Raw genomic sequence first — 21,785 nt, forward strand, 5'->3', positions numbered from 1 at the left:
TGACAAGGCCAGCTCACGCTCACCGAAACCAGATAATGAACTGAAACAGTGCATAAACTTTTGTTTTTTTATTATATTTAATGTATAAAAACTTTTTTACTTATTACTAAACTTGTTATAAGACAAGTTTAAACAAAGATATCTGTTTTTTTAACTTTTGCAAGGCTAGGTATAAAAGTAAAGTTTTTGACAGTACTATAACAATTATTTTTGACATTTGTTAAAATTTGTTTATAAAAGTCGCGCGGTTAAGTTTAGTGCTACTTTGAACCGCAAACTTGCTGGGTATTAATTTTTAATTAAACTATGAAAGTGAGTATCATACTGTAAATATTGAAAAGTCTATATTATATATATCGCCATGAGCTTACTAGAACTTGCTTGCAGTTATAAAAACAAATGATAAATCAGCTCAAACTATCACTTTAAACATATTTCGGTAATGAGAAATGTAAGGGTGACCGCTGGAGAGGTAGCTACTGTTTCTAATTGCTTTTGTGGGTTGGTGCACATTCATCAACGAGATCACGTCCGACGCAGTGTTTATCTACATGTCGGTTGCACAGCGCATTTCAAACAGTTCCATCAACAGTCTGTTGTCGACCCTTGTTTCGCGGTTTTTCTTTTGTAATGCGCAGAATGACTTGGTTTTATTTCATTTCGTAATCAGACTTTCTTTGTTAGAAGCTGAACTTGAAAAGAAATAAGACTAGAATAGACTTAGAAACAATGTAAGCGTCTTTTTTTTTGTGTTAGTGTGTTTGTTCGATAGTTTTGTTTTATAATTTTCGAAGTGTTATATGGAAAGCTCGTATAAGTTCTATTGTTTGCAAATTTATTACTTTATGTATCAGAAAAACAGTCCGTAATTAGCATCATTATTTTATATTGTTCGTTTTAAAAAATAAATAAAATGCCAAATTAAATAGTATTCTTTTTTTTCTTTTTGATTAAGCTACTACGCAACACAACAATCTAGATTTGTTTTAGCCAGATAAAAAATATGTTAAATTTAAGTTGTTTTTATACCAAAAGCAGAAATAAAAAAGCACTTTTATTTTCATTTTTTTTATGTTAGCTTGTTTAAAACAATAACGAATACATAATGTTGACAAAAAGCTATTGTGTTTAAATTATTTAATGAGTGAATAAAAAAATTTAAAGCTAAATTTACAAATACGAAGAAAAGTCTTAAAAGAAAAACATTAACTCAGATATTAATAAATTCTTATCTTGAAAATAAACAAATGTGGTAGAAAAACAGTCAACGTACTAATAGCAAAATAAACATTAATTTGCTATTGACAAAATTTTGTCATGAATAGCTTTTTCTTTAAATTCCATACAATAAAATTAACCATTTACTTATTTGAAAGAAAAAAAACATAGACATATTAAATTATTTATGAAAGTAATTAAAGGTTATAAAATTAGTAAAGTAAAAAAGCTAATTTATGGCTATAAGCGTTGCTATGACGGTAGATAACACTAACTTTCGTAACATTTTTTAACGCTTATAGGTATTGTTTGCTTTCAGTCTCGGCTGTTATTTATCAAGTAGTATGGTTTATCTTTTCAAACAAAAGTCTTTTGTGAACAAATAATAGACGAACTCTCATGATAAAAAACAAGGACACTCTGCTTCAGTTTTGCTATTGACGTACCAAGAAGTGAGTTACTTGAAATATATGTTAAAACTGTGAGTTTTTTTCTAAGTCAAAGAAAGCTTATTAATTGTTTAAAGAGAACTTTTGAAAACGGTTTGTTAAACTTCTTTATAACTTTAACTACAAAAAAACTGTTTTGTTACGTTTTATAACAATTACGTTTTAGATTGAACCCACAAATGAATTCAGGGCAAAGGCTTGATGACGTCATCGGCGTATCGACTAAGAGAGGTAAGATTATTCTTTTGTTTCGCCCGAAAATGCCCTTTCTCAAAACTCTTTGTAAATAGAAAGCATTGTTAGTGTTTTTTAAGTGGATGCAAAATGTTTTTAGATCTTAAAAATCTAGCAGCTTTGATTTGCTTAGTATAGCCAGTAAAGAGGTAAATAAAAACAGTTGGTTTAATTATTTTATTTTTGTGAAAATATTTCTTTTTAAACAAAAAATAAATTTTCTGAAAGTTTTTTTTACTTTGTTTTGTTTTGGTCAAAAATACTAGTTAGCATGTCGGAAAACATTTAATTTATTGTCAATTTGACTAATCTACCTTAAACTAAATTGGTATCAAAATAAAAATTTGTAGTTGATCAGTAACTTAAAATTCAAGAAATGAAAATATTTTTTATATTGTCATAGCACCAGTGTAGTGATAACTTCAAAGAGTTTTACAAAAGAAAATGTTTTTTTAACGTCGCCAGACAACAAAATGTACAAAAAGTTTTTCTTTTCTTGATGGACGTTTATAAAAGTGTAATACACTGTTCAGTTGTTCAAAATTCAGAGTAAAAAATTCTAGTTGTGTATTTTTTGAATCGTAGTTTTAAAACATGTATTGAGACCGTTATTTAAAGTAAACAAACTTTTATTATTAGTTTATACAAACTGTCATTTTTTAGCTTCAGTTAAAATTGTTATTTTACTGACTTGCAACTTTTCCAATACTTGTAATATTTGACAATGTTATTTGATATCTTTAAACTTTTATTTTTAAGAACTGTTTTTATTTTTGATAAACAGATGTTGAGGCAAATAGCTCAAGTTCAATATTTAAAAACGACCTGTATATCAGAAACAAACTAGCTAATACCAACTCGATAGCTGTTGATGCTGAAAAAGTATCTACTAACAAGAAAATAGCCCTTCTTGGTATGATAGGTATGTCAGAAAGTTTAAAGTATTTTTTTTTAGAATAAGTAATTTTTTATTTCGTTTCAAAGAACAAAATTGGAGAACTATCTTGAAGTCAGAAATAGAAAACAACATAAGCAATCAAGTTAGTTTAGCACTGAATCCCGTAGTAAAAGAATTACCAACTGCTAAAAGAGCTTATCATAAAAGAAAGGTTAGTTGATTGAACAAAGTATTCTAAATAATTTTGTGCTTTTAAAAATAAAAATGGTAGATTTACTTTTGTCGCTTCAAAGTTAGTTAGTGACATTACGTTATCAATTTATGAATAGAGTACTTACTGTAAAAACAGAACTATTAATAAAACTATATTTTACTCTGCTTCAGACGAAAAAATGTGTAGAAAAAAAAACTAATAATTCAAGCTACAAACTCTAAAAAATTAAAAATAGTTTTAATAAGTACTAAGTAAAAGTTTTATAGTGTAGACTTCTGCATGATAAGTTTAAATTTTAATTTTTTATAAAAAAAACTTCGTAAAACTAATTTTTTCATGTTTACTTTATAATTAAAAAAATAATATAATAAATAAAGCTTAACTACATAGATATACAATTTTAATTTTATTTCGAAATATTACAAATAAGCTGTTTTTTAGTTAAGACAACATAAAGCGTGTTAACCTAAAAAATGAAATACTACAAAGTGTAAATTTTTATTTAACTAATGACCACTACTAAACTTTACAAGTTTTGAATATTAAAAAAGTTAAAAACTAATAATTGAGATTCATATTATGTAAAACCTTACAGCGTTAGCGACTGTTTTTAGGAAACAACAATTTGTAGATTTTTAAGTATTTTATATTGTTGTATGTTTTAACTAATATACTTTATGATTAAAAAAACCTAACAATTTCAAAAATTTTGAATCAAAAAAACAGTACAAATCTTATATTTTTAACTTTTTGTACAACAACTTCATAAAAATGAATATTTAAATAGTGTTTAAAATTAAGAGCGGTTCATAGTAAAAAAAAAAGTATTACTATATATTTTCAGTTTAAAAACAATTCTTTCAACATGACTGATTTTAAGTACATATCAAACTGTGATGATACGAGTAGCGGAATATCTGAAACTCACAACCAAAATGACTTTACATCACATGGTTATTCATGGTTAAAAAGCAAAGGTAATTTTAAAATTTTTATACTTAACAATCTTCAAAGTTAAAATAGTTTACCTTAAATACATTAAATATAAAACATCAAAAAATTTAACAAAAATCTAAGAAATAGTTCTAATATTTTTAGAGTCATTGATCATCTTATGATAAACTATTTAGTAAAAGATATACTATGTGCTATTAATAATTATTTACAACTAACTTTCTCTAATGATTATTAGATAAATTTATGGTGATATTCTTTAACACATAGAACTTTTATAGTAAAATAGTCATGTTTTTCAATTTTTTTTGCTAACCTAAATTATATTTAATCTTCTTACAATAAGTACATTAGTAGAACTACTTTTGATTAAATTTTTTTCAAATTATTTTTAAATATGTTTAGCGGTATTATAAAAGATATAAAGTAAGGAAAAAAAACTAAGAAAGCATATTTTACTGTGTTTTTATGTCAAAAAAAGTTTTTTTTGTGTAAAATAACATTTTCTTTGACAAAAATATTTTTCTTCAAAGTTGTTTTTTCAGTCTCATTTCTCAATGCTTTCTTTTTCTTGCTTATACAAAAAATAAAAGTATGATAACTTTTTTTTACACAGAAAAACCATGATTGGTAATGTTTTACTTTTAGATAAAGTAACAAAATATTTATTAGTTTTAATTTTTCAAGTCACATGTCATTTGAGTTAGTGTTGTATTTTCTAAGTTGTCATAGATTTTTTTTAAAACAAAAAAGTAATGTTTTCATCGAAGCTAAGTTTAAAAAATTCTAATGTTTTTTCAAAATATACTTAGTAAATTTATAAAATCTGTCTTTAAAGTTAAAAAAAAAAGACATTTAAAAATATTTGAATTGAAATAAGTTTAATATTAAAGTTTAAGTTTTTTACAGATTAAAACAAAGTTAGTAAAGTTTCAATTGAAAATTTTAACAAAATTTTACATTTTAGGCATGTACCAATTTGACGAGTTGAAAAGAAGAAGAAAAAACGTTTCAGAAAAGTCTCTCAATTTCGCATTAGTCGATACAGATACAACAAACATTGATTTTTTCAGATTAAACGCAAGCCATGAAAATAGCACTGTTAACAATATGTAAGTATATAAGTTTGTATACAGTTAATCAAACATTATCAAACAAGATATTTAAGCGTTCTGGACATGACATTAAACTGTATCCGTGGTGTATGACTCGATAACCGAAAGATTTTTCGTACACCAGGTCCTTAGACCAAAAATTTTGAGCGCATTTTTTGTCCTTCAATAAACTAATATGTTGTTGTTAGAGTAAAGTATTTAGATCTTGCATACCATAACTTAACATGGTCAATTTTTGATTTGAAAATTAAAATTATATTAAATGTAATAAAATGCATTTATTTTTTGTTAAAACTTGAAAATATTAAAAAATTTGCCTAGTTTTTATAACGTTTTGTTTTTTTTTCTTATTTTACAATTGTATAAAAATGTATAACTGGTATATTAAATACGATAAAAGCTAGTTTAAACTGGTTTATAAAGTTTAAATGGGTTATTAATCATTTTAATATTTAAAACTTAATATTAGGAACAAACAAATTGTTAGTAAAAACTGTATTTAAAAAAAGCTATTATACGTTGTTTTTATTTTGCAAATGAAACTGATATTAAAATAGATATAAAACAATTAAATTTTTAAGGTAAAGATTTTAATTTACTTTTGTTAAGTTATTATTTAATAATACTGTTAAGTGAAAAATTTTATTCTAGATTTTTGAAAACATTATATTTCTTTAAACAAGCTTTGTAATACAATGTTTATATTTTAACTATGTTTAAGTTTTTAACTCGACTTTTTGTAATCAAATACCACAACAATTTATAAACTTAAGTTGTAGGTTGAGAAAACTACTTTAAAATTTATCATTTATATTGTACTTTTTTAACCTATTTTATCTTTTTATATTACTCTTCAATATTTTTAGACAGCATTGAATTTATCAAAACATGTAAGAAAAAGCAGTTAAAATGAAAAACTTACAATAACTTAAATATTACCTTTATAACACTATAATTATGTAATACAGGCCGATTCTCGAAACTATTAATGCAAAGCAGTCTAAGTTTTCAATACCAGACTACGGAACAAACAGAAATTGTTTTAAAGTAAGTTTTTGAGGGTTTAAATGTTTTTGTAAATTTTGTTTTAGATTTTAAAAAAGTCAACTAAGTTTTTTAAGTACTAGTACTACTTAGTTATAGTTTATTGATTTATTACAATCAAATATTTTGCTTAGAAAAATTTAGCACACTGGCTTCAAAAAAAGGGTAAATTTTTGATTATCAAACAGCTAAAAACGTAAAACTAACTATAAAATAACAAGTTAGATTTAAGGTAAAACTTTCGAATTATTTAACAATGATACTGTTTGAAACAATAATATTTACTTAAATACTTTTACAATGTATACTTTTTTTTTACTTGTTTTATATCAGTTTGTTTAGATTAAATTAATTGACTTTAAAACAATTTTTTATTAACTATTAGTTTTCAAATAGAATAAAACGTTTTATGGCCAAAATAGTACAAGAGCTATTTTTATTTTACGGATTTCCTTTCTTTTTTAAACATAAGACTTATGCAAACTAGCTAAAAATAGTTGAAAATAAAGATTTATAATGATATTTTATAAATATTTCAGGAAAAATGTAAGTTTTTGTACATGTAAAAAGATATTTTATCAATAAAAAGTAGTTCACGCTTATATTTTTATTAAACATTTAAACGTTTAGTTTTGTAATATCAACGATAACATAAATTAATAAAGTTTTGTTTAAAGAAAAACAATAAAACAAAGACGTGAATAAAGCTAATACAAGCGGCGTTTTTTGTCCATTTCTTTTCTTAGTCTATTTGCTTTACAAACAAAGATCTTTTGATAGTATTGATTTCTATTAATGCAGTATTTGATCAAAAAAATATTCTGTCTTAAACAAACACTTGCCATCAAAGTTTAATTTAGTGTTTCTTAAGTAAATATCTTAAACATAGAGTATTGTGAAATGTATAAAATTATACATTTTACAAATGAAGAGGTTTTTTATTCAAAACTTATACTCAATTGTTTTTATTTATGCTGCTTGTTTATTTTTATTAAACGAAAATGAGCTAAGAAAAAAAAAGTGCTCAAAAAAGTTTTGATCAGAGGTCTTGGATGTACGAAAAGACCTTTCAGTCATCGAGTCGTACACCAGATTAAGACTTTCGCACAAAGAAAGTTTTTCTTAATAAGCTAATAAAAAAGTAATTATTGCCTCTTAAAAATAGGTTTTAAAACGTAATTAGTCAGTTTTGTTTTTGCAAGCTTATGGTGCAAAATGATAAAGCTTTTATTTTTTGTAAGGTCATGTAAAATCTTTAATTCTTTTATCAAATCTAACTCAAATTACTAACTTAGGTTTTATTGCTAATCAAAAGTCTTAAAAAATATATAAAAGTACAAAAATGTAACAAAAAATATTTTTTTTTAGTCCTACACGAAAGAAGGAACGCAAAATTTGCTTGCATCGAAATCTCGAAGGAAAAAGCTGACTTTCATTGGGAAAGGACGGTACGTGGACAAGAAAGGAATCGTGGTCAGCAAACTGGGCCCTTTTTGGCCTCGTGGTTTCGGACCTGTGTGTCAAGCTAACGAGTTAGTCTGTTTGTAAAGTTTTGAGTATACAAATAGTTTAATGTGTTTAAACTTTTCCATTTTTTATTTATTTCTAATATTTTAACAATTACATGTTTAAAACAAAACTCTGATTTTTTTCTTAGTTTTCGAAAAGTTAAAATTATTTGGCGCCACCTAGCTGTTTGAAATTAAAATATTTTTCTCTGCTTAACGACACTAACAAACACCTTATAACTTACATTTGTTGATTGTCTACTTATGTTTTTGAAAATTTTATATCAGTTAACACTATTTTATTCTAAAACAAAATTAACAAACTATAGGTTTCTTAAATTATTTTATAATAACATACCATTTTATTACATTCAGAACCATTTTTTCATTTTATAACTTTTTTCATATATATCAACAATGCTTCGAAAATTTAAAAACTACTTTTTTATGAACAAACTGAATATTAACAATGTAATTTATCAGTACATATTCTTCTTGGCTCCAAAATATTACTAACTTTAGATTGGCATTACAAATTACATTTAAGTTAACAAAAAACTATAAAATCAAAGCTAAATTTTTACGTATATTTAAATAGTTACTACAAAAAAAGTTTAATACTTAATAACCGTATAGCACAGCAATAATACAGTTTTTGGTTTTTATTTTTGAGCTTGATCTTTAAAATAAACATCAACAAAAGTTAAACATTGTATAGGTGTTTAAGTTTTTATATTTATACTATGAAATATAACATTTTTGAGTCATATTTTTTTTAATGCTAATAAAACAGAATGAGATGTGATTTTTAGTTTCTAAAATTTTATTATTTATCCTTGACCTCTTAAACTAATTTTAAAGAACTTATAAACGAAAAGTGTATTTACGCTAACAACTATTTTAAAACAGTTAATAAACAAGTTATTTTAAACGTTTAGGAAGCTAAGTTTATGTATGCTCAACAAAACCTGTCAAAAGTTAGAAAGTTTAAACTATGTAAGCCTTTTGTATTCTTATAAGTGCTAGAATTTCAGCTTGTAAATGATCTACAAAAGTAGAAAATGTTTAAGCTTTTACTATTTCAAAGTTAATAAAAAAAATTTAAGCCTTCCAAAAATTTCAATATGAAGTTTGTTAATTTTTTTACGCTACTAATTAGCTTCTTTATGTTATCTACATTAGAAATTCTAAAAACTAGTCACTATACTTCATTCATTATTTTAGGATGTAATAGACCCTAACTTCAACGGTAAGAAAAGATACTGATCAGTCTAATTTTTTTCAAGAGTTTAAACAGTGAAGCTGTTTTTTTTACTAAAAAATGTTAAGTAACCAAGGAAATAAATTGTACTGCACACATGTTTACATACAAATTTACAATTTTACAGTTGTAATTTTATAAACAACGAAAAAAAAGTAGTTTGATTTATTTACATACTAGAAATATTTATTAGGTTTTTGACAAATGACCATCAACAAGAAAAACTTAGTGAGGGATATTTAGGTAAGTATTTTACAAAACTGTTTCATTCTTATTTTAATACAAAAATTTAATAAAAACGGTAAAACTTATGTTTAATTTTAAAGTTGTATTAGAGTAAGTTCTGATTAAGTTTTTGTGTGCGATATTATTTGCATTGCATTTGTCGAAAAGAATCAAGATAAAAATCTGCACATGTTTTATTTGCTAAACTAATAGTAATAATACAACTGAGCTGGCTGCGTAATTACGCTAACAACAGAAAAGCCTCGTGTTGAAAGGTTAAGAAACTTTCAAGTACGAGTGTTCTTTTACTTCCTACTCCTTACATTGTTTGTACAAACTCTCAATAATGCACACTTGAAAAACTCATATATTTACTTACAGCAGGATAATCCGTTTTTCTGTATTGCCAACGTTACATATTAGCATAACCACTTTGAAGAAAAAACTATTGACGTTGTTATGTCTTTTAGCATTAGCAATTATTTTAATCGGTTCTTTCATCACGTTTGTTGAGCTGCAAGAATTTTTATTGAAAGGGGCAAGCTTAAGCCTCTCTTAATAGCTGTAAAAACAATATTGTCCTCGTGGGGTCGCTGTTAACGGTTTGAGCTTTTTTAGTGTTTATACACAGAGCGGGCACAATGAAGTACTTTTACTTAGTCAGTTAGTAGTAAAACAAGAAGTGTTTATTGTTTCAGTTTTTAAGCATGTTTTTTAAATATTTTATAATTGAAAAAAATATGGTTAGTGTTTTTTGTAATAATTAAAAATGAGATTAGAAGAAAGTTTGACAACACCGAATTCGTTGAAATTACCATTTATTGAAAGGAAGCGAAAGCAGTCCAACTCAAGTAAAACAAAGCAAAACAGAAAGCAAAAAGAATCAGAAAGGAAAAATATTTTGTTTGAGAATCCGTTTTTAGAAGAGCTCAGGTACCAGCAAAGAATGAGCTTTATAAATTTTTGGAACAAAAAGTTGATGCCTTTGAAGCTAAACTTTGAAACTTCTAATTCCCCAGTAAAAAAATTCAAGGATTCTCCCACTAGGTGGCCACAAAGCTTTAGGGTTGTCACAAGACCTCCGAATCTAGCTGGGTGCTCGCCTGTCTTCGAAGAGACTCTGTTGAAAAAGAAAAGCACCGGATACTTTGTTCTACCCTCTTACAATATATCAGGTCGATGATAGCATGTTTTGTTTTTCATGTAATGCATTATAAGTATTACTTTAGTTTAGTTTAAATTTTTATACATCTAAAAGTTTATTTAGTCTTTTTATTAATATCTTTGGATTTTTTTATATTTCAGACTATATGATTTTTTAGAATTAGTCATATTAAAGATATGATGAACTAATAAACAACCAAGTTCTTTATTTTTTTTAGTATAAAAAATTCATAAAAAATAGTTAAAATTTCATCTATACAACACACTTTGTTTCCTTTTAGAAAAATAAGAGTTTGTGCTGTTTTTTTATAAGTGCGAAAAACTAAAGATTTTTAACGTTTTTAATCATTAAATAATAAAAATAAAAATTATCACTTTTACAAACTAGTAGTCTTTACACAACACTTCTAAGCTTAAATGTAATTGCAGTTAAAGCACAAGAAAAAAATAACAATTATAAAATACCTAAAACAACAGAGCTTATGAAGGGCGAAAAAGCTGCGGCGAAATCGGAAAAGAGTGACCAGGGCAGCGACCAGGGACACGAGGACAGGTGGAGGGGAAAGCCGGTGGTCTTTGACAGCGACCGGTCCACGAAATCGCCAGTTTTCCATTTCGTTCCGGACGGCTTCGAACCCTCGCTCGAGTTTGAGTCCAGGTTCGAGTCGGGGAACCTTCGGCAGGCGAGGAGAATGTGAGTTTTGAATAACTTGTAATGTGTGTGAACGTTTTGGTTTAGTAAAAAAAAAGATATAAGAAGAAGCTAGCAAATAAAGCTAAACAATTAAGAAGTTAGCAAATTTCGACCTACGCACTTTAAGACAGCGAAAATAGTTTCGCTTAATAATATTAAAAAAAATTTTTTAGAAAATTATTAAGATACTGAAAATTTTGGATTATTTATAAAAGTTTGACAAAATGATCTATAACTTAAAAATTTTATTCGAAGTTTTTCTAAAAGTGTTAAGACTAAAAAAAAACTATCTATAAAAACAGAGGAGAGAACGAATATGAATTAGTACTACGAACGGATATGTTTACAAACAGACATACTCAGTGGTACTATTTTCGTGTAAAAAAGGCAAAACCAAATACAACTTACAAATTCAACATCATCAATTTGTTAAAAAAAGATAGTCTTTACAACTACGGTAAAAATTTTTTCTAAAGTTTTGTGAGTCTTTTAATATTTCAAGTCTGTTTTAAAAAGTTTAGTATGATTATTATTTATTAAACATTTTAAGTTAGATTTAATTTTTCGGTAGTTGACGTAATAACAAAAATATTATTTGTTAATCATAATATTATCTCAAACCAAATTTATGTAAATAAATAAATCAGTAATTTTGGAAGCTTTAAAAAGCTGTCTACTGTAAATAATTGAAAATCAAAGTCTTTGCACACTGAGAAAAAAAATTGTACTCTTTTTTATACCATTAGTACATTTTATATCTCTTCGTACATATTGCTAAAAAATATGCTAGAGTTTTAGTATACATATATAAAGATACACAACCATAATTCTATTAACATTAACATGATACAGATTTTCTAATATAAATTAATTTGATAACCTTTGAAAAAAGATTTTGTCAAAATAGTTTAAAAAATTAGTTTCTAGAAAAATTTGTCCTTAAATAGTTTGGTAATGTTAAGTCAATAATATTTTTTAGTTAATTACTAAAAGTTTTCAACAAAACAATTTGAGTTATGTTATAATAGTACAAATACAAAACTATTTTTTTTAGATCAAAGTTAATTCAGTACATTCAAGTACAATTGAATTAAGTAAAGGCTCACTATATTAGTTAAATATTGAAAAACAATTTTTTAATGTCAGGAATGCGTCCTTTATTGTACTCCGAATTACAAGCAAAGGAGAATGGTAAAGGATGGTTTAGATTAGGAGAAAAGATCCGTTATATTCCTTGGAGCAACCCAACCAAAAACTCCATGCTTTCATTGGACATGCAATATTATTGCCTCCAGTTCGAGGTGCTTTTTATAATAGTTGTTTATGAGAGTAATTTTGTGTAATATGGTTTGTAACGGAATCAAACTAATATCAAACATTTTTTTTTGTAATGAAGGCACAACAAAATTAGAAAAATTGAATAAAAGTCCTAACTAATAGACATAAAACTATGCATCAAGATATCTTTACTAGTTGAAATAATTTTAACAACCGTTAATGCATTTAATTAGATTTATGGAATAAAGTTATTTATATAAAAAATAAGTAGAAAATTAAAAACGACCCTTTGAACATATCAGCTGCATTTTTTGAAATTTTGTGATTCATTTTGAGAAAGCTTGGTTTTGATAAGAATACTTATTCTAATATTTTTATAAGGTATTCAAAAACTTTTAAATCATCCCAAATTTAATAAACTACTGACTTTAAAACTTTATCATACTTTTTATAATAATCATTTTTATCAACAGATGAGCTTCAATTGGGAGGGAGTTGATAATGACGTCATCTATTTGGCGCACTGTTACCCGTACACGTACACCGACTTGAGACGTCACTTGGACGAAATGCTGAGCTGTCCAATCAGGTCGAAGCACGTCAGGAAGGAAGTTTTGTGCGAAACGGCCGCGGGAAACGCCTGCTTTCTGCTGACAATCACCAACTTCGGAAACTGCGAGGGCGCTGATTTTGAAGAAAACTACGAAGATCCACATCAAGTAATTCTTTTTGTTAATAAATCCTGGTAAGAAACAATTAAGCCTTAAATTTCAGGTTTTAATTAAAAGAAAAAAAAAACTATCTATCATTGAAAAGCTTGTTATTCTTACAAAAAAACCACCATTCTACTTCAACAATTCAATTCAAACATGTTCTTTTTAATTATTTAAATTACCTAGTTTTCTTTAAACGAAAATGTTAAGCAGTTTTGTTTTAAACTAAACAGCACTGAAAACTAAATAAGTTTTTATACAAACAAACAAACTGATACATTGCAAGTAATAACAATATAATATTCAAGTTTTTCAAATCGTCCTTTTGGTAGGTCAATTAACATTTGTGATGTTTTGCTTTTATCTCGATTGCTACATACGTGTAAACTACAAAATTTTCAGGGCAAGAAGGGAGTGGTGTTGACTTCGAGAGTCCACCCGGGAGAGACGCAGGCCAGCTGGATGATGAAGGGAGCTTTGGACTTCCTCACTTCGAACCACCCGAACGCGCAAAAGCTGCGGCGCAAGTACATATTCAAGGTGGGTTTCATCAGCTTGTTTTCAAGTGGTTTATTTAGGAAAACATAAAATACTTTGCGTGAGATTTTAACGCGAGTCTAAGTTTTGGGAGTAAAGTGGTTTAAGTTGAATAAAATTTTTTATATTTTTATATTTTTGAAGAACGTGTCATAATTGGAAGCAAAAGTTAATCTGCATCCGTGTTAAACTAAAAACATAAGAAAAACATTTTAAAATTATACGTTTTTCAGTTAAAAACTTTAACCAGGTGATTCCCATGATGAATCCGGACGGGGTGATCGTCGGAAACTACCGCACGTCGCTTTCGGCGCGAGATCTCAACCGGAACTACCGGCATCCGAAGCAGGAGGCTTTTCCCACAGTGTGGCACACCAAACAGATGGTGATGAAATTGCAAGAAAAGTATCCGGTAATTAAATTTATAAATTTTAACTGCTTAAAAATTGTTACTTTGATTAGTTGCTGACTTTAGGTTAAAGTTATTATACTTTTATGTTAGTTTTATGTTGCTTAAACTTGATTTTTAATTTTAACTTGTCTAGCAAAAATATAGTATTTCTAAACACTTTCATGTACTTTTTCTTACAACATTAATTTCTGCATGTATTTAACACATATCATCACTCAAACACAAAACCCTATTTATTTTTTCGCAGATTGTTCTCTACTGCGACTTGCACGGCCACAGCAGGCGCCACCTGGTGTTCATGTACGGGTGCGAGAGGAGGAAGAGGAGGAGCAGGGAAGAGGTCGACGAGGAGCGGGACCTGACGGAGGCGCGTCACTTCGTGCAGCAGCGACTCTTCCCGTGGATCCTGCACAGGCTGACGCCTTCCCGGTAAAAATTTTTTTTTTAGAATTTGTAATCTACAGACTGATGCTAGTTGGTGTTTGAATTGAAAAACGAGTTAAAAATATAATTTTGTTTTGGGTTGAATTTTACTGGCAAGTTAAAGAATCTCTTTAGCTATGTTGTCAAACTTGATTTATGTTAAGACTTGTACTTGCTAATACTTACGCTATTTACAATAAGCTTGTATAAAATCCAAGTTTGATATAAAAGTATGAAATATTCTGTATTTGAAATAATCTTCATTTCACGTTGTTCGTGATGAGGCAAAAAGCTATAGCACAAAAGTATGTTTTTATAAGCCGGCAATGTTAGGCTTTTATAAATATTTTTATTGGTTTCACAGATACAAACACTGCTTTGTTTGGTATTAAAAACAATCTTTTTTTATACATGATTGATTTTAGTGTCAAGGTGTCTTTCTTAAGCATATTTTCAAAAGATATGAGTAGATTTTTAAAATAAAAATTATGTATAGTTATTTGCCTTAACTAAAAAAGAATGCTCAATTTAATGGGATGTAAAGAGCTTATTTAAATAGATTTATGCAAATTGTATATTTTATTCACGACCGGTTTCGGTGGCAAGAGATTGCGACCTTTTCAAGCAAAAAATAAAATATAAAGCATATAACAATGTTAGTCATTTATACTGTTATTAAAAAACTTGTTCATGCGTGAAGAATATAAACAAAAACAAAAATGTTGCATATTCGAAAATTCAAGCATATAAGAGTATATTTAGGTAAAACTGGTACTAGTTTAAAAAAAAAAACAATTAAATTAATATTAATATAATGAGTTAAAGAAAAAAACTTAATTCAGAGCTTTTTTTTAAAGAGATAATAATAATAAAAAAAATTTTATACCTTGAGATTTATCTAGATGAAATTAAGAATTGTCTAAAATTGTGATTTTAAGCCAAGAGTCAACAAAAAACGACTTTGAGTTTTATTAATGTTTTGTTGACTCTTGGCTTAAAATGCTTGTTAATAGTAATTGCATAGAGTTCTTATATAAAGTGTATGTTAAAATCATTAATTCAAAAATTAAAAAAAAAGGTTTTAGTTGTAAGAAATATTAATTTTGAAACTATTACTTCAAATTGTTATTAAAAATAGTTAATTTAACTGAAACCCATTTAAAACTACTGTATATTTTTATTTTTCACAATAGCTATAAAATTGTACTTTTTTCAGCTTTTCCTTTCAGCAAACGAAGTTTTCAGTTCGAAAGTCCAAGGAGTCGACGGGTCGCGTGGTCATGTTCAAACAGATGGGAATTGAAAACAGCTTCACACTGGAAGCAACATTCTCCGGCACACCGTTCGTTCACATATGACTAAATAATTTATTTAATTAAAAAAAGTATTGTTTTCAAACTAAAGTTGCTTAGAACTATTGCATCAAGTTTTAAACTATTTGTTTATAATTGTTGTTTTCTAAATTTGTATGTTTAGCAATAAACAGTCTTATAAGTAAATAAAAAGTAAATGTGTTTATTTTATAAAATAATAAATTGTAATATAATAATACAATAATAAAATAAAATTGTAAAATTATTTTAAATCTTCCCTGTGGATCGATTACTGTGTCTAATTTGTTTCAAACTCGATAGTTAAATACTGTAAACTGTTTAAGTTGAAATGAAGAATGCAGTGCCTGCAACATGACAAAAGCAAAACATTATACCAACAAAAACTCTTTTTTTTCAAACAGAAAGGGACGACATTTCAACATCAACGACTTTCTGATGGTGGGCAGGAAGTTGTGCGAGAGCATCCTGGAGTACGGTCGGTTGGAAGAGGACCCGGCCGCAAAATCGAGGGTCATCGTCGATATGACGAGGGAAATTGCTGAGCACGCCAGAAAGGTTTGTTAAAAATAATCAAATAAATTTTTTTAAGTCTGATTGATTTTATTAATTTCAGATCGCTTTGAAGCAAAAGCAGCAGAACCAAAGTGCCGCGTCGATCAAAGAAAAACTGGCGTTGAAAAAGAAAGATAGCAAGAGCTTGTCTAGTGCTAAAAGTAAGTATACGTATTTGTATTCTTAAATGGTATCCTTCATGAAAAACAGCATAATATTTATTCATGTTTAGAAACAAAAGACGCAAGGATTTCTAAGTCGTCGTTGACTAAACCACCTTCAAACAAGACAAGGGCATCTAGTAGTTCGAGCTCTGAAAAATCTGTTGTAACTCAAAGAGAAACTGATAGAAATGCAAGTTTTGATGTCGGCAAAACAATCGTTCGACCATCTCATTCGGAAAACGATTGCTTTGAGCTTATACAAAATCTGGACGTCTTTCGATACAACAACGATTCTGGGTAAATAGCAATTGAAACTTTTTACAAATTTGATTGTGTTACTTTCACTTTATTTATCAACAATAAAATAAGTAGTTCCGCAAAATATTTGGTGCTATTAATCTTTCAAAGCTATTGTTCCTTGAAAATTACAACTCAATCTCAAATTTAGGTCTAGCTCTGAGAGCAACAGCGACTCAGATCCGGAGCTCGACGAGAACGAAACAATATTAACGAAGGAATTGATCCAACCGAGCAAACAAGAGGCTCAGCAAGCAGCGAAGAAAAGAAAACGAAAAAAGATCAAGGCCAACTCTAGCTCGAAGCTGAAAGTGGAGAATGTTGAAACGGCGCAAAAATTAAAACAGCAGAGGAGCAAAAGTTGTCCTGAGCAAAGCGAGTTTCTTTTCAAAGCAAGCTTGAGTGAAAATCAGAGCCTTAAAAAACTGAAGGTTACTTTATTTTAAGAAAGTTTTAACATAAAACATTTTGAAAAAATTTGCTTCCTTTTTATAATATGCTATTCTAGTATAATTAAAATATTTCATTTACAAGTTCTTCAGCTTTAGTACAGAATATTTTTTAAACCAAGTGTTTTATTCAAATTATTTGTTAGAATAAAAAATGCAGTTTTTGTTTTAAAGTTTGTTAAAACTGTATTGTCTTTAAATCATTATATGTTTTCAAAGTAATTTAAGATTCTAAAGCCTACAATTTATTAATATTATTTTTTCTATTAAATAGCTGGGTTTTACTTTAACTAGTAATTTCAATGTTACATATAAACATCTTTAAAGAGAAGTTTTTAGGAACAATGCAGTAAAAAGTTTCAATCAATTTTTTTGCGCAGTAAACATATTAAAAATTACTTATTGTTATTTTTTCTACTATAAAAACTGCTACTAACCAATTTGCTTTTTCTTTTCAAATTTAAACTTAATGGTACATTGCATTTTACTTTTAAGCCTAGTTTTTTGTTCAAATCTAATCAAGTCGAAGAATTTTTTGTATGTTTTTAAAACTAGCTACAGTAAACAACTTCTTTTAAAGAAATAATAAAAACTGTGGCTCATACCAAAAGAAAGATAAAATTACAACGTTATGGTTTACAAAGTTTTAACTCTAGTTTTAAAAATATATCCAAATTGCTAAATAAAGTCCAACAAACAAAGCTTAAAAGTTTTATAAACATCTAAAGGTGAATCCCCATTTTGTCAGCAAGTTTGCTCACCGCAGCAACGGGGGAATTCCCATATTTTCCGAGGAGCGTCTCCACGAGAGGGCGTTAAGGCGCATGGTTGAAGGTGGGAGGGAGAAAAGCTCGGCCAGCTCGGACGGCAGCGGGAAAATCCGACAACCAAATAACCTGACAAACTTGCCCCAAGTTTGATGTTTTTAAAATTATAAATTAAAGTTTAAATGATTAATGCTTTACTTTTTCTGTTTCTAAAACAGTTGTTTTTATCAAAGTGCGACTAATTCTAGCAATCAAGTTTTTTCAAGTTAAATTTGTTTATTTTAATTTCAGATAAACTTAAAGAAAATGGAGAATTACCTAGAAAATTGCGGCTTAAAGTTTGTAACTAAAAAGAACTATGAGAGGTTGTTATTATTTAATATTTAACATTAGTTTGTTTTTACTGAGTTCTAGTAATATAACAAGACAACATAAAACATATTAAGGCCATATTTCGTCAAAAAACGGGAAAAGACAAACGAAGGTATTGACTTTGTAAGAGGGTCAAAATTAAAGTACGCACCAAGCAAGTTGAAGTTTCGATCGAATTCCGAAAAACAAATAAAAATTAAGAACGGTGCTGATTTGACCCAGTTCAAACTTCAACGTCCTGATGGTTTTTAGTTTTATTACCATTTTTATAATAAATTAAGTATTTTTTTTCTTATCTTAGTTATTAAATATATTTTATTTTTTAAATGTGAATTTGATAAAAAAATGTTATTTGTAAAAGCTTAACCATAAAAAGTTAAAAAAACAGTGAAAACAAAGTAAGAGTTAGTAAATTAGTTGAAATAACAAAACGCTATTCGGTGATTGATTTCAAATAAAAACGATTACTTTTCAAGTATTATTTACTTATAAAAATTAAACTAACACACTATTTGTTTATACATAACGTAGTTTCTAATGTATAAGTTTCACAATCTAAAATTTACATAAAACATGTCAGTCTAAACTTTGTTTTAATGACTTTAATTTTGGTAACCTTCTTTTTTTTCGTCATCTAACATAAAACAAATCTAACACTATAAAGCAATACTGATTACAAACAATACTTCTTATTGAACAATTTTTGATTTATTTAAATTTTTGATTACTATTTTTATTATTGTACGGTTTTAAACTATAATAGTAGTTAAAATTTATTGTAACTTAGATGACTAAAAAAACTTAAATAAAAATAGTGTTATTAGTTATATCATTTTTATAGATTTCTTAGAAAAAGACGAACAGGAAATATCTTTAGCAACTTTCATTAACTACGGATTGGCATCAACATCTCTTAAAACAAAACAAACAAACGATAAGTCTAGACCTGGACGAAATTATTTGCTTTCCCCAATCAACCGAAGCATGGTCGGTAATAACAACAATGAGACCATTTTGCTACCAAAACACAAAAGTAACTTGAGTGAAAAACTACCAAAAAGTCTTGCATATAGCCATAAAAACTTTATAGATCTCTTACATCAGTAACTTGTTTAAAATTTGAACACTTTTGTTCATTTCTTAGTTGTTTAATTTTTTGAAACTTTTCAAGTTTTTTGTTTTTATTTTGTTTATACCTTTTCAACTATTATGCATGAAAAATTTCTTTAGTACGAATTATCATTTCTAAAATTAATCAAACTCGTTGATATTCATAATCTATATTCATTAATTAAGACAAACGTATTACCTAAAAATGATTTAAACTGCTTATAAGAACTTTTTAAACAATGAAATTAAGTTTTTTTAGATATTTTTCTAAATTTTTTGAGTATCAAAAACAAAACTTTCAAGCAGTATGTTGCTTAATTCTTTATGTAAATCATTTATAAAAGTTTTAAATAAAAACTTTGTTGTGTCCAAAGTTATTTAGATTTTAATTATAAATCTTTATAGAATAAATTAAACCGTTGATATAACAAAACTTAGAAATAGTTAAACAAAAGTAAGTTTAAAAGTTTCTTAAAAGATTATACTTTTTATGAAAGTCCTGAGTTTTAAATTTTATTTTCTACTTCAGCAAAACAACATGTTTAAAAAGTACCAGAGTAACATTAGAACTAAAACAACATATACATATAAAATAAGTAAATAAATAATGCTGCAAGACTCAATTGAATGACAAAAAGCGCTCAGACAGTTTGGCCCAAGGACCTGATGTACAAAAAATAACTTTCGATTATCGAGTCGTACACCATATGGATACCTTTTAACGTCATGTCCATGATAGATTGTGTTTTATAACTATTTAAATCAGTTAAACAAATAAAAATTTTTTTTTAAATTTCAAAAAATAACTTTGAATACAGCTCAGTAAAAGTACAGATGAGAACTTAAATAAATTTGATCGCCTGGTTTTCACAATTACCTTCAGAAACTTTGTATTATAATATTAGGCTTTTGATTTTTTAATTAAAATTAAAATTAAAATCTAAAGTTTAACGTTGTAATTTTATTAAAAAATATAAAGTTCTATGACTTAGAACTACCTCTAATTTCAAGTGTAAAACATCATTTCAAATAAGTTTACAATAGAAAAGTAGACAAAAGTTATGAATAAAGAAAAAATGTTTTGGAAAAATAGAAAATTGTGTGGATTAAGAAAAATACATAGTACATTGTAAACTTTTATACTTAACAAACTAACAGATTTTTTTTATTTCAGCAGTATGAAAAAATAAAAGATTTAAGTTACGTTAAAAATATGTAGGCAAGAATTAAAAATAAATTTACTTTCTAAAATTTAAAAAAATTGTTTAACTGTTAAACCTTAAAAATGATAGAAAAAAAAAATTTACAAAAATTAAAACAAAAAATTCGATAGACGTATAGCTTTTCTAATGTAGAAACAAATAGTTATTTTGGCTATATTCAGCAGAGATTAAATGTTTTTATTCCACCAGCCAATAAGCACCATCTGTACTGGACGGCCTGATAAGTCTTTATGAGAACAAAATCAGGTCGAAGAATGTCAAAAAATTTACAGTTTACCGTTAAAGCAAAAATAAAGAGTTTTTCTTTGCTTAGTCAGTTTTAATAATCTAATACAATAATATTACTTATATGGCACATCAATAACTTAAAATATACATTCTACCATTGAACTCTTTTTAAACCTTTGTAGTCAAAAAACCACAAGATTTTAAATTCCTTGATTCAGGCTGTATAGTGCAACGTTACACTTGTAGATAAGAAATATGTTATGCAAAAAGTTAAAATTAAATCAATCTGGTAGTGAGATTTTTGGACTTTAATAAATTAAAGCATAAAAAGTTTTTAGTTTTTAACGGAGAATATTTGAAAACTGAGTCTTTAAATCACTAACGTGTTATTGTGGTCTTTAACAGGGTCGGCAAGCTGCGGCCCGCGAGGTACTTCTAAGTTAAAACATTTTTATAAAACAGCAAAAAAATATTTTTTCAAAACTTAAAATTAGGCTTTTGATTAAATAACTATTTTTCAAACACTTTTTGATTAAAAACTGTATTTTTATAAACTTATTGAAGTTATTTAAAATAATTGCTACACGCTAAAAAAAATTTTTAGACAGTGCTGCCAAATAGAAAATTTTTGAAGAAAAATTGGCCCGTTACCTTTAAAAGGCTGCCATATCTGGTGTATAACTTTACATGATTTTACGACCAGAAATAAAGAACAAAAAAACTCATTGATTTTTACACTAACGTAATTTAAAAACTAAACTTCAGCATAATAAGTTGTAATGTTCTGAGTAAAATCATATTTTTGTAAAAAAAAAAAACCTGACGATACAATCAAGAAATAAATAAACTGTAATATTTATTTAATTTGAGAGTTTGTAAAATTAATTTAGTGTTGTCCATGGTTTTTAAAAAATTTTAAGTTTAAGCCCTATAAGTTTGTTTTTAAGG

At 27.0% G+C, this 21,785-nt stretch overlaps 1 protein-coding gene across 2 annotated transcripts; it reads left to right on the top strand.

The window, feature by feature from the left end:
- The first annotated feature begins 1,524 nt into the window (after positions 1-1,524).
- On the top strand, positions 1,525-19,596 carry LOC145833797 (uncharacterized). Of its 2 annotated transcripts, XM_082940985.1 has the most exons (25): positions 1,525-1,670; positions 1,834-1,898; positions 2,686-2,823; positions 2,886-3,010; positions 3,858-3,990; positions 4,935-5,079; positions 6,051-6,129; positions 7,495-7,658; positions 9,089-9,138; positions 10,762-10,978; positions 11,281-11,435; positions 12,125-12,279; positions 12,730-12,975; positions 13,372-13,509; positions 13,757-13,918; positions 14,166-14,347; positions 15,558-15,683; positions 16,077-16,230; positions 16,289-16,388; positions 16,460-16,688; positions 16,840-17,119; positions 17,866-18,051; positions 18,196-18,269; positions 18,351-18,520; positions 19,118-19,596. In XM_082940985.1, exons 2-25 carry the CDS (start codon positions 1,847-1,849, stop codon positions 19,381-19,383), a joined length of 3,726 nt encoding a protein of 1,241 aa, XP_082797111.1. In that variant the 5' UTR covers positions 1,525-1,670; positions 1,834-1,846; the 3' UTR covers positions 19,384-19,596. The 2 variants fall into 2 exon arrangements, with proteins under 2 accessions (XP_082797111.1, XP_082797112.1); XM_082940986.1 differs by lacking the exons at positions 1,525-1,670; positions 1,834-1,898; positions 2,686-2,823; ... (4 more) ...; positions 7,495-7,658; positions 9,089-9,138 and adding an exon at positions 9,824-10,295.
- The last annotated feature ends 2,189 nt before the right edge of the window (positions 19,597-21,785 follow it).

The sequence above is a fragment of the Thalia democratica genome, chromosome 4 (assembly GCF_965202585.1).
Source record: "Thalia democratica chromosome 4, ktThaDemo2.hap1.1, whole genome shotgun sequence".
In the NCBI taxonomy this organism is placed as follows: domain Eukaryota; kingdom Metazoa; phylum Chordata; class Thaliacea; order Salpida; family Salpidae; genus Thalia; species Thalia democratica.

Coding starts and splice junctions, on each gene's coding strand:
- LOC145833797 (XM_082940985.1), top strand. CDS start 1,847: ATGAATTCAGGGCAAAGGCTTGATGACGTCATCGGCGTATCGACTAAG. Junction 3,991..4,934: donor TTCATGGTTAAAAAGCAAAG/GTAATTTTAAAA, acceptor TTTACATTTTAG/GCATGTACCAATTTGACGAG. Junction 18,270..18,350: donor ACTAAAAAGAACTATGAGAG/GTTGTTATTATT, acceptor AAACATATTAAG/GCCATATTTCGTCAAAAAAC.